Genomic DNA, 26,996 nt, shown 5'->3' with positions numbered 1-26,996 from the left:
GTTTGTGGAGGGTCAGAAGCTGTAACTGAAACATTGAGTGCGTGTCTTCAGGCTCCTGTGTCTCCTCGATGGGAGCAATGAGAAGGTCCTGGATGCCACCTTCTTGAGGCATCACCTGTTGAAGATGCCCTCGAGGATGGGGAGGGTAGTGCCATGTTGGAGTTGGCTGAGTTTACAACGCTCTGCTGCTTTTTCTCATCCTTTGCATTGGAACCTCCATGGAACCAATCAAAATGCTCTGTACATCTGTAGAAGTTTGCTAGAGTTGGTAGTGAGAAGACCAAAATCACGTTTATTCTCATATGCAGGAGTACCAAGGAGTTCAAGAGCATAGTTCACTGAGAGTGGTATCACGGGTAGGTAAGGTGGCGAAGAAGGTATTTGGCACCTCAGTCTGAGCGCTGAGTATAAGAGCTGGACGTTACATTGGCAAGGCCGCACGCAGGGTAGTATGCACTGTTTTGGTTACCCTGTTGCGGGAGAGGTGTCATCAAGCTGGAAAGAATGCTGAAAACATTTACCAGGACGTCACCTGGTTTTGGGGTCTTGAGCTACAAGGATGAATGAAAACTGTTGGGCTGTGTGGGAAGGAATGGTTAGATTGACTTTCGAGTAATATGAAGGGGCTTAATTTAAAGTGATTGGAAGAAAGTAGACGGAGGATATCAGAGGCAGGTTTTTTTACACGGACTGGTGGGTGCGTGGAATGGCCTGCCCGGGAGGTGGTAGAGACAGATACATCAGGGGCATTTAAGAAACATGGTTGATAGAAAAATGGTCTATGTGGGAGGAAGGGGTTAGATTGATCTTGGTGTAAGGATACATTGTGGACCAAAGGATTTGTACTGTGTTATAGTGTTCTATGAGAGGTTGTGCACATTGGGACTTTATTCCTGGAACATGCGAGATTGAGGTATATAAGATCACCAGGGGCATAGACAGGATGAAAGTATGTAGTCTCTTTCCCAAGGAAGGGATGCTGAAAACAAGAATGCATCAGAGGCAAGAGATTTAAGTGGGACATCCGGGGCAGTTTCTTCATACAGGGTGGTTCAAATTTGAAATGAGCTGCCGGAAATAGTGGTCGAGGCAAGCATGTTAGCAATATTTAAAAGCTTTCTAGTTAAGTCCACGGATAGAAGACGTTTTGAGGGCAGTGGGCTAGTTCACTAGGTACCACAGTCAGCATGGACGAGTTGGGCCGAAGGGTCTGTTTCTGAGCTAGATGACATTTGTCCCTTTAGGACAGAGATGAAAACATATTTCTTTAGCCAGAGGGTGGTGGGTCTGTGGAATTCATTGTCACAGGTGGCTTTGGAGGCCAAGTCATTGGGTATATCTAACACAAAGGTTTATGGGTTCTTAATTAGTCAGGGCACCAAAGGATATGGGAAGAAGGGAGCAGAATGGGGGAAGGGAAGAGAATGGGGTTGAGTGGGATAATAAATCAGCCACAATGGAATGGTGGAGAAACTCAATGGTCCAAATGGCCTGATTCTGGTCTTCTGTATGCAAGGTTCAGTCAAAAGCTTATCACCACTGCATCACAGGCATGTACGTAGCATTAGACACAACATTCGCATGAATTAAACATGAATTCTACAAGAATCAGTACAAGTAAAGCAAAAAAATGCATTGTAGTGCAAAGTGGTTATCAGGTTGGTTCAAATACCGAATGGGGCTCGCTGTAGTGTAGCGGTTATCGTAATGCGATTCTAGCACCAGCGACCCGGGTTCAATTCCTCCCGCTGTTTCTAAGGAGCTTGTATGTTCTGCCTGTGACCGTGTGGGTTTCCTCCCACATTCCCAAGACGTGGGTTAATTGGTCCCATGGGTGTAATCGGGCGGATGGGCTTGTTGGGCTGGAAGGGCCAATTATTGTGCTGGGTCTCTAAATAAAAGAAAATAAAGAATGGTTGAAGGGAGGTAGCTGCTCCTGAACCTGGTGTGTGGGATTTTGGGCTTCTTGTCTGATTGTAGCTACGGGACGGCATGGCCTGGATGCTAGGGGCCTTTGATGATGGCACACAATTCTTAGAAGAACACAGAACGAAAGCAGTCCATCTCAGTGCAAAGTGGAGCAAGGAGTTGCTAACTCCAATGATCAGCTGGAGGTCAGTAATGCTGAACCAAATGGCAACAGGGAAGTAGCTGTTCCTGATTCTGATGGTGCGGGAGCTCAGACTCCTGTCCCTCCAGCCCGATGGCCCACTTCTGTTCTTTCACTGAGTACTGCTCAAGGACCGAAATTGTTCAGTAATGGTATGTATTCTCGAGTGTGCTGAGATGCAGTGAAAAGCTTTTGTTTCCATGCCATCCACACAGATCTTCATAAGCAGGTCAGGTAGAGGCAATAAAAACACAAATGTAGAATGAAGTGCAGGTAGTCAATAAGGTGAGAAGACCATAACAGGGTAGATTGGGAGATCAAGAGTTCAGGTATGGGAGGGCCATTCAATAATCTTATAACAGTAGGTTGGAAGCTGCCATTGAGCCTGGTGGTAGGGGCTTTCGGGCTTTTGTATCTTCTGCTCGACGGGAGAGCAGAGAGGTGGGAGGGGTCTTTGATGCTGGCTGCTTTGCAGAGGCAGCACAGAGTATGGACAGCACAGAAGGAAGGCTGATTCCTGTGATGTGTTGAGCTGTGTCCATGACTCTCTGCAGTTTCTTGCGGTCCAATTCAATACACATTCACATAGGATGCTTTCCTATCAGAATCAGGTTTAATATCACTGGCATGTGTCATGAAATTTGTTGTTTTGTAGCAGCAGTACAATATGATACATAATAAAAACTATAAATTATGATATGAAATACATATATACAATTAAATTAAATAATTAGCTCAAAGAAGAGACCAAAAGTGAAAAGAAATTGATGAGGTACTGTTCGTGGGTTTATTGTCCATTGAGAAATCTGGTGGTGGAGAGGTAGAAGCAGTTCCTGAAATGCTAAGTGTTTGTCTTCAGGCTCCTGTACCACCTCCTTGATGGTAGCAATGAGAAGAGGGCATGTTCTGGGTGAAAGGGGTCCTTTATGAGGCATTACCTTTTGAAGATGTCCTCAGTATTGGGAAAGCTGGTGTCCATGATGGAGCTGGCTGAGTTTACAACTTCCTGCAGCTTTTTCCGATCCTGAGCAGTGGCCCCTCCACACCTGACGGTGATGTGACCAGTTAGAATGCTCTGTACAGTCCATCTGTAGAAATTTGCTAGAGTCCTTTGGGACATAGCAAGTCTCCTCAAGGTCCTAATTGGTAAAAATCACCAAGAACATGCCAACTCCTTTAGCGATCTGAGGAAGTAGTGCCATTGGTCTGCTTTCTTGGCCTTCAGCATACACCATCGAGGAATCAAATTCAACCCTTCCTTCCAGGCAGAAGGCAGCAACATGGGGTTTAGAACGAAAATAAGTCAGTCATGATCTAGGCTGAGACTCGATGGGTCGAATGGCCTAATCTGACCCAATGTCCTATGACCTACCTGTGAGGGAGTAGAACCCTGGGGGAGATGAAGGAGGAAGCTGCAGTCCAAGGATTTGCAAGTCATCTCTAAGCTGTTCAGTCAGAGGGCTCGTCTCTCCCTGAATCTGTCAGTACAATTTGAAGGCTTTCTGGTGTCCGTCTGGAGCCAGGTGTCTGCAGAATGGAAACCATAGTCTCTGTCTGAAATCTGTCTGGAGTTTGCATCCTGCATTCTGGAGTTGCCAGTGTGCCAAGAGTCGTCTGTAGTTTTGCCTGTAGTCTGTCTGGAATCTGTCTGTGTGTCTGGAGTCTGTGCGGAGTCTGCAGTCTGTCTGTACTCTGTCTGGTGTCTGTCCCCGCTCAACCGCTGACATTAATTGCTTCTTCTTCCCTTGCAGAAGGCCGGCCATCCCACCCGCACACTCGGACGACTAACTCATGGTGCGTTGTGCTGAGCTTAACTTCTTGCAATTTCTCTATTCACAATTGTAACGCAGGCAAACGCAGATAACGTAGAATGCAGCAGCTTGGACAAAGACCATTCAGCCCATCAAGCCTGTGCCAGCTGTCGGAATCAGAATTAATATAATTCTTATAAATTGAAGAACTTACATTCTTATAAAGTTCATATGTTGTGAAATCTGTTTTGCGGCAGCAGTGCAGTGCAATATATAGCAATTTCTACAAATTGGAATAAGAATATATAGAAAATAATTAGTGCAAAAAGAGATAGATTTCATGAATTATTCAGAAAGTCACCCAACTGGCTGCAGGTCACTGCTCTTGTCCCAGGAAAAGGGAGCATTTCTTCTTCACTGAAAGCCCCTTTGAAAGGTATTGATGAAATCTGCTTCCAAATTATTAGAGGCTGAGATGGAGTAAATGTTTATTCACAACTGCAGAATTGAGTAAATTAGGAGCTTCCAAATTGTGGGGGGGGGGGGTCAGACAGACACGAGAAGCAGTGAGATTGGGAGAAAGAGCTGGTACAAACAGGATGGGCTGAATGGCCTTGTTCTATGCTTTAACCGATCCATGCTTGCTAAGTTCCCCGGCCTCAATTCTCTTCCCTCCCTGGTTACAAAAGGTGGCTCCCAGGTTTCTTTGAACAAGTTTTACTTGGAGAGACGCCCCTCACAAAGGCAGCAAACTGGTGACCAGCGAACCCCCCCGCTAGCTAGGCCCCCTTCCTTCCAAACCCGAGGAGATACACTTTCCCCAGACATCGCCTCTGTGGCACATTCATTCTGTGTCTATTTCTTGGACGTGTTTCATGTCGGCGTGTGAGGAGGAGACGAGCAGCACAGAAGCAGAACAGTGAGTCTGAATGGAGTAGTTGTATGAAGGAGTCAGCATGGGGGCTGATGGGCCAAATGGCCTCTTCTATTGTGCTGATGGGGTGTAAATGGGGGTATCTCAAATGTGAGGTGTAAGATGTTGACTCAGGAAATTCTGGACCCCAGTTCGTCAACACAGGAGTGTGTCGGGAGGAGGTGGGGTACGTGGGGAAGATGTGGCTCAGTATGGCTGGTGTCGATGTGGCTTTAGTGGATGAGCTGGACAAAAATGTCCCCTCCCACTCCACAGCCCTCCCCATCCACTTTCCCATTCCTCCCACACTGACTGCACCCCCATGTCCACAGCACCCTCCCTCCTATATCACTCACCACTCCACACTAACTCCCCATCTACACTGACTGTACAATCAACTCCCCCCGTCCACATCCCACTTTCCCTCCACACATCACTCCCCACCCTCAGCACTAATTCCTTTCACACGCTCTCCCTATCCCTTCCTTTCCATCCATATTCCACACCTCCCACATCGATTCCCCTTCCCATTTCAAACTCCCCACCCCAATGCATCAAGGACCACACCCTGCACCATCACCTCCTCCATCAACTCTCCCCGTTACACCCTCCCCTCCCTCATCCACCCCTGCAATAACACACCCATCCACTCTTCCCACTTCCCACACCCTTCCCACTCTCCCCAAACCAACACCCTCCTGCACCACATCCATTCCATATTCCAATATCCTCCCTCCCCATCTTCCCTGTAAACCCCCTCCACAGATAATCCTCTCCACTGGTGCTCATCCATCCTGCACACCAATACGCCCATCCCCATGCCCTCACCGACCCTAGACCACCTCCAAACCCCCTCACACCCTGTCCTCCCCCAACCTCTCTTACACTCTGCAATCCCTCCCCTCCCATACCACCACTGACACCTCAACACTCTGCCAGTCAATGGCCCCTTTCAAAATCTGGTGTAAACGTTGTGAAGTTTGGTGTTTTACTGCAGCAGTTCATCGCAATATAATTAAAAAGACTACAAATTACTATCAGAATATAAAACTTAGATTAATTAAGTAGCAGAAAAGAGAGCTAAAAATGGAAAAAAAAGAGTGAGGTAGTGTACATGAGTTCATTGTCCATTCAGAAATCTGATGATGGAGTGGTAGAAACTGTTCCTGAACCACAGAGTGTGTGTCTTCAGGCTCCTGTACCTCCTCCCTTTTGACAGCAATGAGAAGAGGGCATGTCCTGGGTGATCGGGTCCTTAATGGTGGATGCCGCCTTTCTGAGGATTGCCTTTTGAAGGTGGCGCTGATGCTCCCACCCCACACCACCCAGAACTTGGCATCAAAACCCAGGTTCTTGCCCGGCCTCCTTTCCCGTTGACACTGTCATGGCCGATGCCGCGGAGTGGTGGCACAATGCCAGTTGGCCCATTGCTTCTGGGATAGTTCTGGATGCGGGCCATCCATGGTAGTGTACATCGAGGTGATAAAGAAAACAATGCAGGAAATAGTGTTAGAGTTACAGAGAGAATGCAGAGCAGACCAACCAGTGAAGTGCAAGGATCACGATGGGGTAGATTGAGAAATCAAGAATTCATCTTTATCGTATGATTCAAGATTAGCTTAATTATCGAAACAAACATGTGAAATGTGCTGTTTGCATCGATGACCAACACGGTCTGAGGACGTGCAAGTGTCACCATGCTTCCAGCACCAACACAGCATGCCCACAACTTACCCACAGCCCGTACAGCTTTGTAATGTGGGCACCCCGAGGAATACGGACTCCCTACAGACAGCGCCGAGTTTTCAACCCCAATCGATGACGTTGTAAAGCATTGAACTATGCTACTGTGCTGCCCTTGTACCGTATAGCAACAGACAAGAAGCTGTCCTTCAACCTGTTGACACATGTTCTCAAACTTTCCTTAACTAGGGCCTCAATATCCCCCCATAATTAAGTCCATCAACCGGTTAATATAGCCTTTTATTCTAACAGGAACATACAGATTCTGTACACACTCTTTTACACACGTACCAAGCATCTCTTTGTCAGAAAACAGCCTGTCCTAATCCACACTTGCTGGATCAGCAGGAGAGAGGCTGGTTTATGTGATGTGCTGAGCTGCCCACAACTTAGACCATAAGACATAAGAATAGGAGCAGGAGTCGGCCATCTGTGTCGTTGGGCCGGCTCCGCCATTGAATAAGATCATGGCTGATCTGGCCATGGACTCATCTCCACATACCTGCCTTTTCCCCATAACCCTTAATTCCCCTACTATGCAAAAATCTTGTCTTAAATATATTTACTGAGGTAATCTCCACTGTTTCATCAGGCAGAGAATTCCACAGATTCTCCACTCTCTTGGAAGAGCAGTTCCTCCTCATCTCTATCCTAAATCTACTCCCCAAATCTTGGGGTTATGCCCCCTTGGAGCAGAATTAGGCCATTTGACCCATCAAATGTGCTCTGCCCTTCCATTATGGCTGACTTATTATCCCTCTCAACCCAGTTCTCTTGCCTTCTCCCCGTAACCTTTGATACCCTCACTAATCAAGAGCCAATTACCCTCCACTTTAACTATACCCAGTGACTTGGCCTCCACAGCTGCCTGTGGCAATGAATTCCACAGATTCACCCCTACCACCCCCCCCCCGGCTAAAGAAATTCCTCCTCCTGTCTGGTGTAATGCAGTTTCTTGTGGTCGTGGGCAGTTCAGTTGACTTATCGAGCTCTGATGCATCCAGCTAGGATGCTTTTGATGGTGCACCCGTAAAGAAAATCCCTGAGAAGCCCCTGCAGATTCCCAGATGAGCTACAGTCAGTGGCTACTTTACTAGGTACACCTGTACATTAATGCATATATCTAATCAGCCAATCAATAAACGTCCGGTGAGCGGCAGTTCTGTGCCAAAAGTGCCTCATTAATGAGCCAGGTCAGAGGAGAATGGCCAGACTGGTTCAAGCTGACAGGAAGGTGACAGTAGCTCAGATAACCACACATTACAGCAGAGGAGCATGTCGGCCTGTTTAACACATCGAACCTTGAAGCAGATGGGCTCTGTGGCTACTTTATCAAGTACAGGAGGTAATGAGTGTATAATGATGACATCTGAAACTTGGATGGATGCCATACGAGCATGGTCCAGGGGTAGATCACCCGCACAGAAAGGAAGGCAGGTTAATTACTAGATCATCAATCCAGAGGCCTGGATTAATATGCCAAAGAATTGAGTTCAAATCCCGCTACAGCTGCTGCTAATTAAATTCAGTTGATTAAATAAGTCTTAAATAAAAGTCCAAATCAGAGTTCATAAAAATACTGGATTGGTGCAAATGGCATCTGACTTTTCAGGAAAGAGAACATCCAACACTGAAACAATCCCTTCAACCCATGACATGCTGAGATTAAATCAGCGGAAAGGTGGAGGCAATTCCCGCCACTGTCTGTAAGGAGTGTGAACATTCTCCCCACGACTCCGTGGGTTTCCTCCCACAGTCCAGAGACGTACAGGTTAAGGTTAGTGAGTTGTGGGCATGCTCTGTTGGCACTGGAAGCATGGCGACATGTGAGAGCTGCCCCCCAGCAGAATCCTCACTGATTTGATTTGATATGTTTCAACATATATGTGACAAATAGAGGTGTTCTTTACTCAATGTCCATATCCCTCCACTCCCTGTGCCTATCTAAGAGCCTATTAAATGCCTCTATTGTATCTGCCTCCACCACAACCCCTGGCAGCACGTTCCAAGCACCCACCATTTTGTTTAAAAAAAAAAGAAACTTGCCTCTCACTTCACCTTTAAAGTTAACTTAGGGGCATTCCCTCTGGTATCAGACATTTCAACCATGGGAAAAGATACCAGCTCCATATTCCTCCTGTGTTGGGGTGACCAGAATTGGACACCATGCTCCCGATGCAGCCTAACTGGAGTTTTATAAAGCTGCAACGTAACTTCCTGAGTCTTGAACTCAGTGCCTTGGCAAGTGCGGCACTCGATGCCTTTGCTATCCTATCTACTTGTGCTGCACTTTCAGGGAGCTTTGGATGTAGACCACTGTGTGTAATGCCCCGTTACATTTGCTGTCCCAAAGTGCAACACCTCACACTTAATTACAGCACAGTGCGGGCCCTTCAGCCCACAATGTGGTGCCACCCTTTTAACCTCCTCCAAGATCAATTCCTGGTTTTGTGCAATTCCCCACCATCTCCTCCTGTGACCTCTCTCAGCTTTTGCTTGGAGTTTTACTGCAGGCTCTCACATTCTTGCATACTATTTCGTGGAACAGTACAGACTTTTTTTTTGCCCAAAATGTGCCAACCTTTCAACCTACTCCAAGATCAATCTACACATCTTCCCTTCCACGTAGCCCTCCATTTTTTCTATCAACCATGTGCTAATCTAAGAGTTTCTTAAATAAATCTGCCTCTGCCACCACCCTGGCAGGGAGTTCCACCCTAACCACCCCCCCCACCCCCAATCTCTGTGTAAAGATCTTACCTCCAACCACCTTAACATTATAACCCCTTGTATTGCCGTTTCTCCCCTGGGAAAAAGTCTCTGGCTGTCTACTCGATCTACGCCTCTTATCATCTTGTAACACTTTTATCAAGACAACTCTCATCCTCCTTCACTCCAAAGAGAAAAGCCCTAGTTTGCTCGACCTATCCTCCTTGGTCATTGTTGGAAGGAAAATTAAGTCTGAGTGAGAGATGCTGGTTCATACGGTAAATAACTACACTTGTGACAAGGACCTAGAATGTCAGATTGACCATGAGAATTCATATCCAAATGAATAGTGATGTGAAAGGGAGGTTGTGTTAAACTCCTGTTGGAGTTGCAGTGGGATGTGGCACAGTTAAAGTATCAGCGTTTGATTACCATCACTGTCTGTACGTTCTCTCCGTGACCACGTGGGTTTCCTCCACCATTCCAAAAAAGAGGCATACAGTTACGACTTACCTTTAACCTTAACCCAAACTGCGCCAAGAAAGCACCCCTAACCCGGTGCGGGACAGAGAAAATAATCAGATTCTGGCTAGCTAATTGTTACATATTGTCATCACTTAGGGGCTGCAGAGTAGCGTGACACTATTTCAACGCCAGTGACAGGGGTTCAATTCCCACTGTTGTCTGTAAGGAGTTTGTACGTACTCTCTGTGTGTTTCTTCCGAGTTCCCTGGTTTCCTCTCAGATTGGTAGTGTACAGTAGCATAGTGGTTAGGTTGTGAGGTTGGGGTTCGATTCCTACCACTGCCTGTAAGGAGTTCAAGCCTCCTCCCCATGACCCCGCATTCCAAAAACATACAATTACTGCGGACATGCTAAAGGAGTGGCGCTTCCCCGAGCACAGTCCTCACTGATCTGATTTGACACGATGACGTCTTTCACTGTATACCTCAAAGTTTCGATGTACATGTGACAAAGGTAACCGTTAATCAATACTGTAACCATTTCTACTCCTGCACTAGATGATAGTATGACCAATCTAGTATAGTTACGTTTCATGTGGATGTCCTTACTGTGATTGTAAATGTGTTTTCTGTGGCTGTTTTTCCTGGGTCCCCTCGATGAGTAGTGTCTCTGGACAAGATCCAGTTCGGAATTCCTTGAAGCATGGGTTTCCCTAGCAGTTGTAAGGAGTTTCTGTATGTCTTCTCCATGGAATGTGTGGCTTTTCCCCATGTGTCCCGATGTCCTCCCACGGTAGGTTAATTGGTCATTATAAATTGGCCCGTGATTAGGTTCAGGTTAAATCAGAGTTGGTGAGGGTTGCTGGGGCAGTGCAACTCAAAGGGTTGGAAGGGCCATTTCTGCGCTGTATTCTAAATTAACAGAAATAAAAAATAATTCAGTGCTTTTGCCAGCACTCAGGGGAGTCTGAGGGGAGCATTAAAGGCACATTCCCCGTGGCAGACAGATAGCAGTGTGAGGCACTAGGGCTACCGTGGGGGAGAGTGTCAGCAAGGAGAGTGCTAGTTGGCTCCATTCTCAGCCAAAGGGGCATGAAAATGTGGTAACTTTAGGGAGAACAGCCATCTGCTCCTGGAAACCCACCAGGTCCACCATACACCACCTTGGGAGGAGACGTCACCATGATCCTCAACAGAAACAATCCAAACCCTCCTAACTGAGCATAGTTGGATTCTAATGCTTTAATCCAAGGTTCTTTTGGAAGTCCAAGTGGCACAAAACCTGTTGCTTCACAATCATTTTATTAAGTGCTAATAGAAGAAAGGGAGTTGGAAATGGATGGTAGCAGGAGTGTAAGAACAAAGAGGAAAAGAAGAGAAAGACTAAAGATGGCAGGGCAACATGGTTGGCTCTTGTTATACCCCAGAGATAAGGACCATTCCATTCAAATTTGTAGATAAGAGTTAACCAATCAGATAGCCCCTATTCAAATAATGTGATACCAGAGAACTTTCCAGAATGATACAAACAGCCACTAGATGTCACACTGATCAATTGCATACTTATCGCATATCAATTGCACACTAGGAAACATACTACACACTTATATGTATATAGATGGTACATAAAATACAAACAGGCAATTCATTGTTAACTGCAAAGAAAATAACAATTAACAACATCCCCTCCCTCTTTGATTTTAAATCATTACATATGAAAATACAGAGGCATCAAAACTTGTGGTATCTACATTAAGTATAAAATAATTAAAAACTACCAAAGTTATGGAACTAGCAAAGGGTATACAGTATATTCTTCAAACTATTCATAGGTCATGGTTAGATAGATTAGTAGGCACACTTGGGTGAGTTTGAACTCCTCTATTAATGGTCGCTGTTATACAAGTAAAGAAGATGTAAATGATGATAAAGCATTCCAGATCAATTGGTATGACTTATATTGAGCAACCCCCACTTCAGAGATGAATGAATCCAGTCAAAGAAACCCCGCCCATCAGCAAGACTTGGTAAGAGTCTGTCACCGGTACAGACTCTGGCTAGTTTATCGCCATATATTGTCATCACATAGGGATGGCTTCATAACGTAACGCTATTTCAGAACCAATGACATGGGTTCAAACCCCACCGCTGTCTGTAAGGAGTTCGTACATTCTCCCTATGACTGCATGGGCTTCCTCCGGGCGCCCCCGTTTTCTCCCACATTGGCAGTGTAGCGGTCAGCACAACGCTTTACAGTGCCAGCTGTAAGATTGGGGTTCAAATCCTGCCGCTGTCTGTAAGGAGTTTGTACACTCTCACCGTAACTACCTGGGTTTCCTCTGGGTGCTCCCGATTTCCTCTCATATTCCAAAGACGTCCGGTTAAGGCTATCAAATTGTCGGCATGCTCTGGAAGGGCAGGCTTGCTCAGCACAAATCCTTGCTGAAGTGAACGACAGATTTCACTGTGTTTCAATGTACAAGTGACAAATAAAGCTGATCTCTCTCTCCAAAAACACATGGGCTGTAGTTTAATTGTTCAGGTGGGTGTAATTGGACAGTACAGCTTCGTTGGGCCAGAAGGGCCTGTCACCATGCTGTACCCCTAAATAAAAATTATACAATGAAATTCTTCACTTGTGTGAAGCCCATGGAGTAAAGAGTATACATGGTCATAATAAATATCGGCTAGCGCAACACCATTTATTCCAGCTTGGGCCGCCAGAGTCCTGAGTTCAATTCCAGTATCCTCTGTAAAATATTTTGTACATCCTTCCTGTAACCACATGGGTTCCTCCCACATTCCAAAGACGGACCAGTTAGTAGGTTAATTGGTTGCCGTAAGATGTCTTGTGATCAGGCGAGGGTTAAGTAGGTGGGTTTTCTGGGAGCTGCAGCTCATTGAGCTGCAAGGCATTCCACACTCTATCTCCAACTAAGTAATAACATTTTACAAAGTACAATGAAAATAACAGAATAGTAAAGGTACAGCAGTGCTAACTGAGGCAGTGTAAAAAGGAATGCTAAAGTGTCAACAAGCAAAATGAAAGGTTTGCCAGCACTGCTGGGAAGGGATGTGAAAGAGATGATTAGTACATCAAACACTACAACACTGCACAGAGCCTTCGGCTCATGATGTTGTGCCAGCTCCAAGTTCAACCTAACCCTTCCCTCCCACATACCCTCCACTTCCCTATCACCCACGTGCCAATTAAAAGTCGCAAATGTATCTGCCTCTGCCACCACCCCTGGCAGCACGTTCCATGTACTGTGTGAAAAAGCTTGCACCTGACATCCCCCAGTACTTTCCTTCAATCACCTTCAAATTACTCACCTTGTATCAGCCAATTCCGCCCTGGGAAAAAGTGTCTGGCTGTCTACTCGATCTATGCCTCTTTTCATCTTATACACCTCTATCAAGTCATTCAAGTCCCTCACACACACAAGATGCTGGAGGAACTCAGCAGGCCAGGCAGCGTCTATGGAAAAGAGTATAGCTGATGTTTCCGGCCGAAACCCTTCAGCAGGACGGGAGAAAAAAGGCTGAGGAGTAGATTTAAAAGTTGGGGGGGAGGGGAGAGAGTCTGTTGGGATCATATACTGTGTCCGGTGCTCCCAGCGTAGCCTCCTGTATATCGGTGAGACCCAATGTAGATTGGGAGACTGCTTTGCCGAGCACCTGCACTCCATCTGCCTGAAAAAGTAGGATCTCCCAGTGGCCACCCATTTTAATTCCACTTCACATTCCCATTCCCATTCCGATATGGCTATCCATGGCCTCTTCCACTGTCATGATGAGGCCACGGTTAGGTTGGAGGAACAACACCTTATATTCTGTTTGGGTAGCCTCCAACCTGATGGCGCGAACATTGATTTTTCAAACTTACAGCAATGCCCCCACACCCCTCTCCTTCACCATTTTCCGTCTCCTCTTCCCTCTCACTGTACCTCCTTGCCCACCCTTTACCTCCTTCTGGTGCTCCTCCCCCCTTTTCTTTCTTCCCTAGTCGTCTTCTCTTTCACCAATCAACTTCCCAACTCTTTACTTCATCCCTCCCCCTTCCGTTTTCATCTATCACCTTGTGTTTTTCTCCTCTCCCTGACTTTTAAACCTGCTCCTTAGCTTTTTTTCTCCAGTCCTGCTGAAGGGTTTCAGCCCGAAACGTCGACTGTACTCTTTTCCTAGATGCAGCCTGGCCTGCTGAGCTCCTTCAACAGTTTGTGTGGGTTGCTTGGACTTCCAGCATCTGCAGATTTTCTCTTGTGTGTGATTCCAGTCTCCCATTCTCCTTCACTCCACTTCTCCCCAAGGCAAAATAGGTTCAGTGCTAGTAAGGTTGCATCCAGTCATTTGGTGATTATGCACTTAATTTCCAAGTATGGGAAGATAACAGATCTATAGGGCCACCTAATGGTTGCAACCTGAAACTGCGCTGTGACAGTTGACATAGTAAATTGGACTGGCATTGACCAAAGAGATTGTAGCATGCAGAGGCAAAGTTCTTTTGGACAAGAATTGGTCCTATTTTACCTGAAGCTTGTTTGTTTATTTTTTAACTGTTTGGCTTGGATGATAAGCCTGTGAGATTTGTCACATTTTGTCCTCAGCCTTCCTGATATTTAGGAGTAGATTTTTGCCATTTCTGCCTGCGCCACTCCTTGTTTGGTCCTACCGTGACAGTGCTATTTCCATACTTAAGGGAAAGAATGATTATGACTAGTCTTTATTATGCTGAAGTATCTTAATTGCAAAAATGTCCAACATTTAAATGGTTTAGAGTTGAGATAGACCGTAAGACAAGGGGCTATTTGGCCCATTGAATCTGCTCTGCCATTCCATCATGGCTGATTTATTGTCCTTCTCAACCCCATTCTTCTGCCTTCTACCTGTAATCAAGAGCCTGTTAACCTCTGCTTTAATTATACCCAATGACGTGGCCAACCATGGCAATGAATTCCACAGATTTACCACCTGTGGCTAAAGAAATTTGTTCTAAAATATCCCCATATTCTGAAGCTGTGCCCTCTGGTCCTAGACTCTCCCACTATAGGAAACATGCTCTCCACTATCTAGGCCTTTCAATATTCAATAGGTTTCAATGAGAAAGGGTGTACCTGATAAAGTGGTCACTAAGTGTATGTTCATACCATCTGTAATTGCTGCATTCTCTGTCTGTTCCGTGCCGTTTTTGTGTTTGTCCCCTTTGTGGTGTTTGCTGTGTTGATGTGCCAGGTGAGTGGGGCATTGCATGTTCTTGATGTTCTGTGTGTGCTGTTGTAGTAACCGTTTTATAATATCTGCTTTCTCTTGTTGCCCCCATGGAAGCGAAGTATTCCGCTACTGCAGGAGACAAAGCTATGGTATGGAAACACTTCTGTGTTTATATAAATGCTCTTTTAGCTCTCCGAGGGTCCCACTGGGGTCAGCAGAGCAGGGCTGGGGCGAGGGGGTCAGGTGGAAGGACTGACTCTGGTGTCACGGGCAAGAGGGTGGAATTGGGGCCTTATGATGTTATGTGTTTTCCAATGACGTTGAGCACTACAGCACAGAAACGGGGCCTTATGCCCATTAGTCCATGCTGGGCTATTGTTCTATGGTACCTGGACCATCGCCCTCCATACCCTTCCTGTCCGTGTACTTACCCAAACTTCTCTAAAATGGTGCAATCGAACCTGCATCCACCACCTCTGCCGGCAGTTCGTTCCACACTCACACCAACCTCTGAGTGAAGAAGTTAACCCTCAGGTTGCCCTTGGATATTTCACCTGTCACCCTCACACTTCTGGGATATCCATAAGATACACAAGCAGAATTAGGCTATTTGGCCTTTCAAGTCTGCTCTTTCATTCCACCATGGCTGATTTATTATCTCTCTCATCTCCATTCTCCTGCCTTCTCCCTGTATCCTTTGATGTCCTGACTAATCAAAATTCTATCAACCTCTGCTTTAAATATGCCCAAAAACTGCTCTCATTACTCCGTGTGGTCTGACCAATGCCTCAGTATCATAGAATCACAGTGTACTGCATCACAGAAATAGGCCCTTGACGCACTTTTGAACAATCTGAGAATCTTTCCTCCTTCCATCCCTCCTTCTTTACATCCCTCTTTCGTTCCTTCCTTTCATCCCTCCCTCCATTTATCCCTTAACCCCACCCTTTCTTCTTGTTACTTTCATCTTTCACCTTCCCTTTCTTTAGGCATTCCTTCTTTCTGTATAACACACCACAGGCTCCACCTCCCCCACCCCCGGTCCACAATATTGCCCTGACCCCTCCCAACCCTCTCCAAGACCAGTGCCCTTTCCCACGAAGCCCTCCACCCTTCGCCCATCTATGAGTTTCTCAGATGTCTCAAATGCATCTGCCTCTATCACTTTAGTTACAGGAGGAGATCGGACAGACTGGGAACATTTTCCCTGCAGCAGCAGAGGCTGAAGGGAGGTTTGGCAGAAGTTTATCAGATGATGAGACATAGATAGTATAGGCAGATGGAATCTTTTTCTCCTGGGGTTCAGGTATTGAAAACAAAAAAGGTTTACCTCTGCCATTTACCCCTCCCCCTTCCCACTTTATGTTCCCAGTCTGGCCTCCCTCTTACCTCTTCTCCTTGCCTGCCCATTACCTCCCTCTGGATCCTCTCCTCCTTCCCTTTCTCCCATGGTCCACTCATCTCCTCTCTCAGATTCCAGCTCTTTAACTTATCTGCCTATCATCTCCCAGCTTCTCACTTCACCCCCTCCCCACCCACCTGGCTTCACCTATCACTTCCTAGCTTGCACTACTCCCCCTCCGCCCGTTTTCTTATTCTGGCTTCTGCCCCCTTTTCAGTTCTGAAGCAGGGTCTTGACCTGCTGTTCCTCCAACATTTTGTGTGTGTTACCTCTTTCATTTCTGTCTCCCTCTCTCCCTTCATTTCTTTCCTTCCTTCCTTTATCTCTCTTCCCTTCTTTTCTGTTAGTTTTTTTCTTGTCTTTTCTTTCCCCTTCTTCCACTAATACTTCTTCAATCCCTTTCTTCCATCTCTCTTGCACATCCACTTTGATTTTCCTTCCCTCTTTCTCCCAACTTTCCTTTCATCTTTCTTTCCCTCATTCCTCCCTTCCCGCTTCACTCAATCCTCCTGTCTCTCTTCCTCACTTGCCTTTCCTTCCTTTCTTTGGTTCCCTTTCTTCCCATGTCTGTTTTTCCTTTATTTCCTCCCCACCTGTATTCTATCTCTCCTCTGCTTTCCTTCACTTTCCCTCTTCCTCTCATTCCATTCCCTTCCTTCCATTTCTCAACCATCCACCTTCATTGCTACCATCCATCCAAACATTTTCTGCAATTTTCCTGAAACCCTTCCTTTGTTATTCCCATGTCTTCTTTCCCTTTGTCCATCCATCCTTCGTTCCTCCCGCTCTTTTGCCTTTCACTCCTTCCTTCTTCCCCTTTTTGTTTTATTCATTCCCTTCATTTTTTTCCATTTCCTTAATTATTTCCACTTTGTTCCTTCTTTCTTTCCCGAGTTTGTTTCTAGTGTCCTTTTCTTTCTTCCTTCTTTTCTTCACTTCCCCAATTATTCCTCAGTTTCTGCACTTCTTCCTTTTGTTCTTCATCTTTCATTTACATTTTTACCATTATAGCTCTTTCCTACAATCCCTCCTTCTGCTATTTTTATCTTCCTTCCCTCCCCCTATCTTCCCCATCCTGGATCCATTTATTCTTTCCACTCTTCCTTCATCAATTTTCCTTCCATGCTACTTCTTCCCTTCATTATTTCATTTCCTCCTTCCTTCCTTCTTTCCCTTACCTCCTTCAGTTTATTCCTCCTTCCTTCCTTCTGTCTGTTCAGCTTTCTAACCTCCACCCTTTATTCATTCTTTCTTTCTTTCCACTCTTTTTTCTTCCCTTGTTCTCATGCTCCATTACCATCTTCCTTTCTTGCTTCCACCCTTCTGCACTCACTTTTTCCTTCTTTCCCCTTCTTCTTTACTACACTTAGAACTCTCCTCTCCCTCCCTTCCTTCCCTTTCTTCCTAACCTGCCTTTATTCCTCCCTTCCCTCCATTCTTCTCTCATCCCTTCCTTTCAAATTTCCCTTTATTCCTCCCTTTCTTTCTTGATTTCATCCACCCTCCCTTCCTCTTTCCCTTGTTCATTCATTCCTTTCTTCTTCTTTTTATTTAATCCTTTCTTCCATTCCTACTTTTCCCTTCCTTCCTTTATTTTTCTCTTTGCCCTTTCTTCACCATTTCTTCCTTCATTCTTCCATGTCTTCCCTCCACCCTCCTCCTCCTCACTCACTCCATTTGGGGATAATGGACAATAGTGAGGATGGTTTGAGTGTTGGGGCGTGGTTGTTCCTGGTGTCCTGGGTCAGGGAATCCACTCCATCAACCCCGGGAGAAATGAGATGACCTGGCCACCATCGCCTTGCTGTCTGTGGGAGCTTATTGTGCACAAATAATCCACTCTATTTTGCACACAGTGACTGCATTTCGTTGGCTGTTACAAACTTTGAGATGTGCTGTGTGGTTGGGGATGGAAACAATAGCTTGGTCCCTGTTCACAGCTTCTCGCCTACAGGGTTTGTCTACGTCGTGAAGCCTCTGTTGGCTAAGGGTGCCACCATGACTCAACGGAGAGCTTAGAGTTTGGAATGATACAGTACAGGCTCTTCGGCCCATAACTTTGTGCAAGCTTTTTAACCTAATCCAAGGTCGATCTAACTCTTCCCACCCACGTAGCCCTCCATTTCTCTTTCATCCATGTGCATATCTACAACTATCTTAAATGTCCCTAATGTATCTGCCTCTTTCACCACCCCTGTGAGGTGTTCAATGCACCCACCACTCTCTGTGTGAAGAACATACTTCTGCCATTTCCGCCCTGGAAAAAGTCTCTGGCTGTCCACTCTATTTGTGACTTCACCATCTTGTACACCTCTATCAAGTCACCTCTCATCCTCCTTCACTCCAAAGAGAAATGCCCGAGCTCACTCAACCTATCCTCACAAGACTCTGGTTATGTAATATATAAAACTATAAAACCCTGGTTAGACCATGCCTGGAGTATTGTGTTCAGTCCTATTGGCCTCATTGTAGGAAAGATACAGAAGCTTTAGTGAGGGTGCAGAGGAGATTTACCAGGATGCTGTCTGGACTAGAAAGTATGTCTTGTGAGGATAGGTTGAGTGAATGAGGGTTTTTCTTTTTGGAGTGAAGGAGGATGAGAGGTGACTTGATAGAGGTGTACAAGATGATAAGAGACATAAATTGCATGGACAGCAGTGACTTTTCCCCAGGGTGGAATAACTAATACACGGGGGAGCAAGATAGGAGAAAACTATAGGAGGATAACCAAGGTAAATGTTTTACACAGAGAATGTGAGAGACACCCTGGTGGCAGAGGTAGATATATTAGGAGCATTTAGGAAACTCTTGAATAGGCACATGGATGAAAGAAAGATGGAAGACTATTTGGGAGAGGAGTGTTAGATTGATTTTAGAGTAGGTTAAAGGGTCGGCACGACATCGTGGCCTGAAGAACCTGTACTGTGCTGTAATGTTCTATGTAACTTTAGCGACACCTTGTACAGGGAGAGGAACTTCACTTCTCATACAGACACGTAACTTCACCCTGTTAGTGAAACTTCCTGTTGTTCCCCGTGCCCCCCGCCTTCTGTGGTACCTGGACTAACGTGCTTTCACTCGTCCGCGCCCCCACCCCCGCCATTCTAATAAACAGTCACAGCCTGTTTCTGTTTGTGAAGATGTTCCCTGACCTGCTGAGTTTGTATTCAACACTTTCTGTTGTCATTGCTTATAGTGTACCAGGAGCAACGTGAACAGCTCCAGCCCCCTTGTATACAGGAGGGGGTGGTGAGGGCTTGACAGAAGATTCCCAAGCTGTGCGGTTTTATCTGGCAGGCAACCTTGAGTATGAGTGAGCTGAAGCATTTTCCCCTACAAATGAGATAAATGCAAGCAGGCTTTTTCCACTGAGGTTGGGCGAGACTAGAATTAGAGGTCATGGGTCAAGGGTGAAAGGTGAAATTTTTAAGGTGAACATCTTCACTCAGAGGGTGGTAGGAGTGTGGAATGAGCAGCCAGCATAACTCATGGTTGCAGACTCCATTTCAGCATTTAAATTTTAATAGGTCAATGAATAGATGGGGTATTTAGGGCTATGGTCCGGGTGAGGTAATGGGACTAGGCAGATCAGTTCAGCATAGACCATGTGGTCCTCCCTCATAGAGTCAGAGCTATAGAACACCACAGCACAGAAACAGGCCCTTCAGCCCATCTAGTATGTGCCTAGTCCCATCGAGCTCACCTAAACCATAGCCCTCCTTACCTGTCCCATCTTCATGTACTGATTCAAATTTCTTAAATTTTGAAATTGAACCCACCTCCACCACTTCCACTGGAAGCTCATTCCACACTCTCACCTCCCTCTGAGTGAAGGAGATCCCCCTCGCGTTCCTCTTAAACATTTCACCTTTCACCCTTAATCCATGACCTCAAGTTCTTGTCTCGCCTAACCTGCTTGCATTTATCCAATCTATAACCCTCATTAAGGTCTTCAAGATTAAATTTGGGAAATGCCTGTGTGCTTGTGTTTATTGGGGGGTAGGGGTCTAGAATTAGGCTGCTCACTCAAAAAAAATTCCAGTCAGGAATTCAGGAATCCGGGGAGCGGGGAGAATGTGGGATCTGTTCCCATGCTGAGAGTTTGAGGCATCCAGCTGTAAAAAAACTTCCAAGCCAGCAGTTGCTGCAAATCCAACATAAAGTCAGGAAACATTGGAAACACTCGGCAGGTCAGGCAGCAGCTGTGGGGGGAGATACGAAGGATTCCATACCTGAAATGTTAACTGTTTCTCTGTCCTCAGATGTTGCTTGACTGGAGGGCTATTTCCAGCACAATCTGTTTTTATTAGGCAAAATGCAAGGATGGGTTAAATTCACCATAAGACATAAGAACAGAATTAGACCATTCAGCCCATTGAGTCTATTCTGCCATTTCATTATGGCTGATGTATTATCCCTCTCAACCCTATTCTTCTGCCTTCTCCCTGTTACCACTGGCACCCTGACTCATCAACAATCTATCAACCTTTACTCAATGAGTTGGCCTCCATGGCGATGAATACCCAGCACCCTCTGGTGAAAGAGATTCCTCCTCATCTCTGTTCTAGGAAAACATCCATCTATACCAAGGCTGTACCCTCTAATCCTCGACTCCCCCACAATACCAAACATACGCTCCTCATTCGCACTATCTAGGGCTTTTAATATTCAATACGTTTCAATAAAATCCCCCCTCATTCTTCTAAACTCCAGTGTCTACAGGCCCAGAGCCATCAAATGCTCCTCCTACATTAACCCTTTCATTCCCTGAATCATTCTCCTGAACCTTCTCTGAACCCTCTCCCAATGCCAGCACATTCTTTCTTAGATAAGGGGTCCCAAACTACTCACAATACTCCAAGTGCAATCGGGCTTATAAAGCCTCAGCGCTACATCCTTTCTTTTATATTCTAGTCCTCTCAAAATGAACGCTAAGATTGAATTTGCCTTCCTCCCCACCGACTCAATCTGCAAGTTAGGGAATCCTGCGTGAGGGTGAGTGGGACATGAGGATGTAGAGGCATTGTGAGGGGGAAGAACAGAAGCACCCACAAGGAGCAGAAGGCTGAAAGGCCTGTTTCTCTGGATTTTGTAGCCCAGTGCAGAAGTGTAGCTAAACCTCTCCTCATCCCCACCAGCCCTGTCTGATGACCCCATGCCCACAGGGACGTCCATTATTTTGGCCGCCCTGGCATCTTCCTGCCAACTTTTAACTTCGGTTCTCATCTCGCTTCAGACTCGGAGGAATGCGGTGAAGAGGAGGTGTTTGAAGTGCAGAAGACAGAACCCTCCCAGGAACAACAGGGCCCTCAGAGTGTGGTCCGAAGAGTGCCCACAGGTAGGTGTTGAGGTTTCTGTTCACAAGCTGCACTCCTGACCGAACAGGAGGGCTCGTTGTTCTCACCCCCATCTCTCAGCCACATTAAATGCCACAGGTTCCAATCCATCCAGAGATCTTCACCTCCTGCCCCATCTGCACTGTCCATAGGGCAGCAAGGTGGCATCACACTACTACAGTGCCAGCGACCTGGGTTCAATTCTGCCACCGTCTGTATGTTCTCCCCATGTCTATCTGGGTTTTCACCGGCTGTTCCAGTTTCCTCCCGAATTCCAAGGATGAAACGGGTTCAGGCCAGCTGTCCTCAAATTTACCTGGTCCATTTCTGACACCTCTCTCCCCTTTCTCCATCTTTGGAGACGGCTTATCTACTGATATCTACTATAAGCCTACAGACTCTCACAGCTACCTGGACTATTCCTCTTCCCACCCTGTCTCTTGCAAAAATGCTATCCCCTTCTCACAATTCCTCCGTCTCCGCCGCATCTGCTCTCAGGATGAGGCTTTTCATTCCAGGACAAAGGAGATGTCTTCCTTTTTTAAACAAAAGGGCTTCCCTTCTTCCATCATCAACTCTGCTCTCAAATGCATCTCTCCCATTTCCCACACATCTGCCCTCACCTCATCCGCCTACCACCCCACTCGGGATAGGGTCCCCCTTGTCCTCACCTACCACCCACCAGCCTCCCAAGTCCAACGTATAATTCTCCGTAACTTCCGCCACCTCCAACGGGATCCCTCTACCAAGCACATCTTTCCCTCCCCCTCTCTTTCTGCTTTCCGCAGGGATTGCTGCCTACGCAACTCCTTTGTCCACTCGTCCCCCCCATCCCTTCCCACCAATCTCCCTCCTGGCACTTATCCTTGTAAACGGAACAAGTGCTACACCTGCCCTTACACTTCCTCCCTTACCACCATTCAGGGCCCCAGACACTCCTTCCAGGTGAGGCGACACTTCACCTGTGAGTCGGCTGGTGTGGTATACTGCGTCCGGTGCTCCCGGTGTGGCCTTTTATATATTGGTGAGACCCAACGGAGACTGGGAGACCGTTTTGCTGAACACCTACGCTCGGTCCACCAGAAAAAGTAGGATCTCCCAGTGGCCACTCATTTTAATTCCTCGTCCCATTCCCATTCTGATACGTCTATCCATGGCCTCCTCTACTGTCAAGATGAATCCAAACTCAGGTTGGAGGAACAACACCTTATATACCGGCTGGGTAGACTCCAACCTGATGGCATGAACATTGACTTCTCTAACTTCTGTTAATGCCCCTTCTCCCCTTCTTACCCCATCCCTGGCATATTTAGTTGTTTGCCTGTTTTCCATCTCCCTCTTGTGCTCCCCCCCTCCCCCTTTCTTTCTCCAGAGGCCTCCCTTCCCATGATCCTTTCCCTTCTCCAGCTCTGTATCACTTTCGCCAATCACCTTTCCAGCTCTTAGCTTCATCCCACCCCCTCCGGTCTTCTCCTATCATTTCCCATTTTCCCCTCCCCCCACTACTTTCAAATCTCGTACAGTTTCCTTTCAGTTAGTCCTGACGAAGGGTCTCGGCCCGAAACGTCGACAGTGCTTCTCCTCATAGATGCTGCCTGGCCTGCTGTGTTCCACCAGCATTTTGTGTGTGTTGTTTGAATTTCCAGCATCTGCAGATTTCCTCGTGTTTGCAAGATTGTTTAATACCATTTCCTCTACACAAGTTTAGAGGAGAACAAAATCATTGTTACTCTGGATCTGACTGCGCACATAAAAAGCACAATAAGATAAAGAACACAATAATTTTAAAAAACACAAGAGATCCTTCTTGATGTCATGGCCCTTTTCCGGCACCTTTCTGTAGATATGTCCTTGATGACGGGTAGGCTGGTGCCAGCGATGTGTTGGGCAGTTTTAACTACCTGTTGCAGAACCTTCCTGACTGCTGCAGGGTAGTTTCTGTACCGTGCTGTGATGCAGCTTGTGAGGACACCCTCTACTGCATGTCCGTAGTCCGGTTCTCTTCAGCCTCCTCAGAAAATAGAGGCATTGGTGAGTTTTCCTGGTTGCGTAGGGTGAGCATGGAAACCCTGGACCATCAGAGCATGGGAACATTTACAGACAGGTGGTTATATAAACATATAAGCGAGAATGAAGGACATTAAACTACAAGAGAAATGACAACTTAGACTCTAATCCAACATTCAGTATACAAATGCCTCCTAAAGATTGCAAATGTACCCGCCTCGACCACTTCCTCTGGCAGCCCGTTCTGGTCCATGAAGTTCTCAGCATCCTCCCTGCTGGCCCCCGTTGTCCACATTCAGCCCATAAACCTCCAAGTCCTTCCCTATCCAAATACCTCGTTGTAATTTACCCACCTCAACCACTTCCTCAGGCAGCTCATTCGAGTACTCAGTGCCCTCTCAGGTCTCTAGTAAACCTCTCTCCTCTTGTATCCATGCCCTCTAGTCTTGGACTTTCCAACCCTGGGGAAGAGATTATGACTGTCTACCTTACTCATACCCCACATGGTTTTATAAGTGTCTATGAGGTAAGCCCTCATTCTCCTGCACTGGATAAAGATCCAGCATGGCCAACCTCTCCCTAGAACCCAGGCCCTCTAGTCCAGGCTGCATCCTTGTAAATCTCTTTTGTACCTTCTCCAGCTTGACAATGGCTTGCCTGTAATAGGGTGACCAAGACTGCACACAACACCACAAGTGTGGCTCCATCAACAACTGTATACGTTATGCGACATAAAATGTTCTTCCTCCTGTACTCGATGAAGGCCAGCGTGCAAAACACCTTCTTCACCACCCTGCCTGCTTGCCACTTCCGGGCCCGTCCTCCCGACTTTCCCCTCCTGAAGAGAACAATCAGCTCTGAATGATCTCAGATATATTGAATGGAATTTGAATTCATAATCTTATAATGTTCATCTTACAGAAGTGAGAACCTAGATAGGGTGTTTTCCAAGGCTGGGGAGCAGAGGGGCCATTTTTTTAACAGATGGCATTGGGTAATTGGAACGAGTTGCCAGAGGAATTGGTGGAAGCAGGTACAATAACAGCATTTAAAAGATAATTAGACAGGTATGTCAATAGCTCCAATACAGTAGCAGCAACACACACAAAGTGCTGGAGGATCTCAGCATCTATGGAGGGGAATAAACAGTTGACGTTTCAGGCCGAGACTGGAACGGAAGGGGGAAGAAGGTGTGAGGAGGAGGGGAGGGAGTAGAAGCTGGAAGGTGACAGTGAAGCCAGGTGAGGGGGAGGGATATTGGTGCTGGAAAAGCTTGTCTTGCATACTGTCCATATGCCTCAGGTCTCTTTTAAATCTCTCCCCTCTTAAATTGTAGCTCTTACTTATGGGCTCCCTGTCCTTGGGGAAAAGATTATCACTGTCCACTCTCATGATTTTATAAACTTCTAAGAGGCCACTCCTCATTCTCCTACCCTCCATGGAAGAACGATCCAGCATGGCCAACCTCTCCCTATAGAGGCCTCCAGTTCAGGCAGCATCCTCGTAAATAAGGTGATAATAAAGTGCAGGTGCCCCCATGAGGTAGATTGTGAGGTCAAGAGCCCATACTATTGTAACGCTGTCCTCTGTGGCAACTTCATTAGGTTCACCTTTACACCTGCTCATTAATGCAAATATACAACCAGCCAATCACCTGGCAGCAGCTCAATGCATTAAAGCATACAGACCTGGTCAAGAGATTCAGTTGTTGTTCAGACGAAACACCAGAATGGGGAAGAAGGTCGAATATACACTCAGTGAGTACCTCCTGTGCCTAATAAAGTGGCCACTGAGTGTATGGTCATGGTCTTCTGCTGCTGTAGCCCATCCACTTCAAGGTTCAAAGTGTTGTGTGTGTGCAGAGATGCTCCTCTGCACAACACTGTTGTAATGTGTGGTTATTTGAGTTACTGTCACCTTCCTGTCAGCTTGAACCAGTCTGGCCATTCTCCTCTGACCTCTCTCATTAACGAGGAGTTTTCACCCACAGAACTGCCACTCACTTGGATAGTTTTCGATTTCCACACCATTCTGTATAAACTGTTGTGCGTGAAAATCCCAGATCAGCATTTTCTGAGATACTCAAACCACCCCGTCTGGCACCAACAATCATTCCACTGTCAAAGTCACTTAGATCACATTTCTTCCCCATTCTGTTGTTTGGCCTGAACAACAACTGAACCTCTTGACCATGTCTGCATGCATTTATACATTGAGTTGCTGCCACGTGACTGGCTGATGAGATATTTTCACTAACAGACGGGTGTATTTAACAAAGTGGCCATGGAGTGTAACTCATCTGGGGTTTTAGTAGGAGTCCCTCAGAGATTTGTTTTACAGTTTCACCACAAAAGGCATCTAATCTCGATACATCACTGTTTGGTATGACAACTGCTCTGCCCGTGACCGCAAGAAACTGTATTAAGTTTCGAACAGAGACGTGGAGAAATTTCTGTAACTGGAGGGTGTAACTCAGTGGAATGAGATACCATTCATCTTTCTAAACTTTCGTTCTAACTTTCTTCATTCTGCAGTGTTCCCAGAGATTGGAATTTGCTGTTGCCGCCACTGACATTTTCTTTTCCTTTCTCTTCTCCCTTTCTTCCTGAGGAGGAGAGCTCGAGTGTTTCACAGACTCGACCTCGGAGAGCACCCCCTCCTCACTGCGGACCGCCCCCGAGCACCAGGTGACCCCGGAGGCCCCGGGCACTGCCCAGCAATCGCCGGCGTGGAGTTGGAGCGCGGGGGTGGGAGGACGCGAGGAGGAGGCGGAGGAGGAGCTCAGTGCCGGCCCAGCCCAGGGGAGCCCCATGTCGGAGGCCCCAAGGCAAGCAGCGCAGACCGGCCACGCTCACGTCCGGCACCTGGGGGTTGAGCCGCTTCTTCGGGCCTCCCATTCTAATCTGGCCTATAGTAGCTGGGGTTCGGAAGACAGCCTGTCTGTTACTAGTGATGTGTACGGCAGCATGTTCAGCCTGTACAGAGGGAAATCCTTGTTTATACCTGTGTAAGTACAACACTCCTCATGGAGGCAACTCTCCCATCGCCCACCCCTTCAAACTTCCTCATTGGGAAACACAGCCCTTTTGTTTTGGGACAATGGCTTCCATTTCTTTCATCTGTTTCCCACTTCCATCTTAATTTGGTGGCAAATTATTGGAATATCACCCTTTTTCTTTTCATTTTCCATGTTAAAGTCATTTTTCAAAATCTTTTGAGTTGCATTAACCATCAGAACTCAATTGCTTTGGAATCCCCATTAGGTTTATTATTGCTGATGTATGTCCTGAAATTCGCTGTTTTGAGGCAGCAATACAGAGCAAAAGACATAAAAATTGCTGTGTTACAAT

General features: G+C 46.5%; 1 protein-coding gene across 10 annotated transcripts in view; it reads left to right on the top strand.

Moving 5' to 3' along the window:
* The window catches only part of spega (striated muscle enriched protein kinase a), a 237,721-nt gene that overhangs the window by 16,053 nt on the left and 194,672 nt on the right, over positions 1–26,996 (top strand). Inside the window, exons 2-5 of one of the 10 annotated variants that reach the window (XM_059967544.1) lie at positions 3,862–3,904; positions 15,016–15,050; positions 21,540–21,641; positions 26,260–26,653. In XM_059967544.1, coding sequence (XP_059823527.1) covers positions 3,862–3,904; positions 15,016–15,050; positions 21,540–21,641; positions 26,260–26,653 — 574 coding nt within the window. Of the gene's footprint in view, positions 1–3,861; positions 3,905–15,015; positions 15,051–21,539; positions 21,642–26,256; positions 26,654–26,996 lie in introns of all 10 variants that reach the window. The other 9 variants (XM_059967547.1, XM_059967543.1, XM_059967548.1 and 6 more) reach the window with 9 other exon arrangements.

Source organism: Hypanus sabinus, chromosome 4 (assembly GCF_030144855.1).
Source record: "Hypanus sabinus isolate sHypSab1 chromosome 4, sHypSab1.hap1, whole genome shotgun sequence".
Taxonomy (NCBI): Eukaryota; Metazoa; Chordata; class Chondrichthyes; order Myliobatiformes; family Dasyatidae; genus Hypanus; species Hypanus sabinus.
Note: the sequence above shows the minus strand (reverse complement) of the source record. Positions and strands in the feature narration are given on the sequence as shown.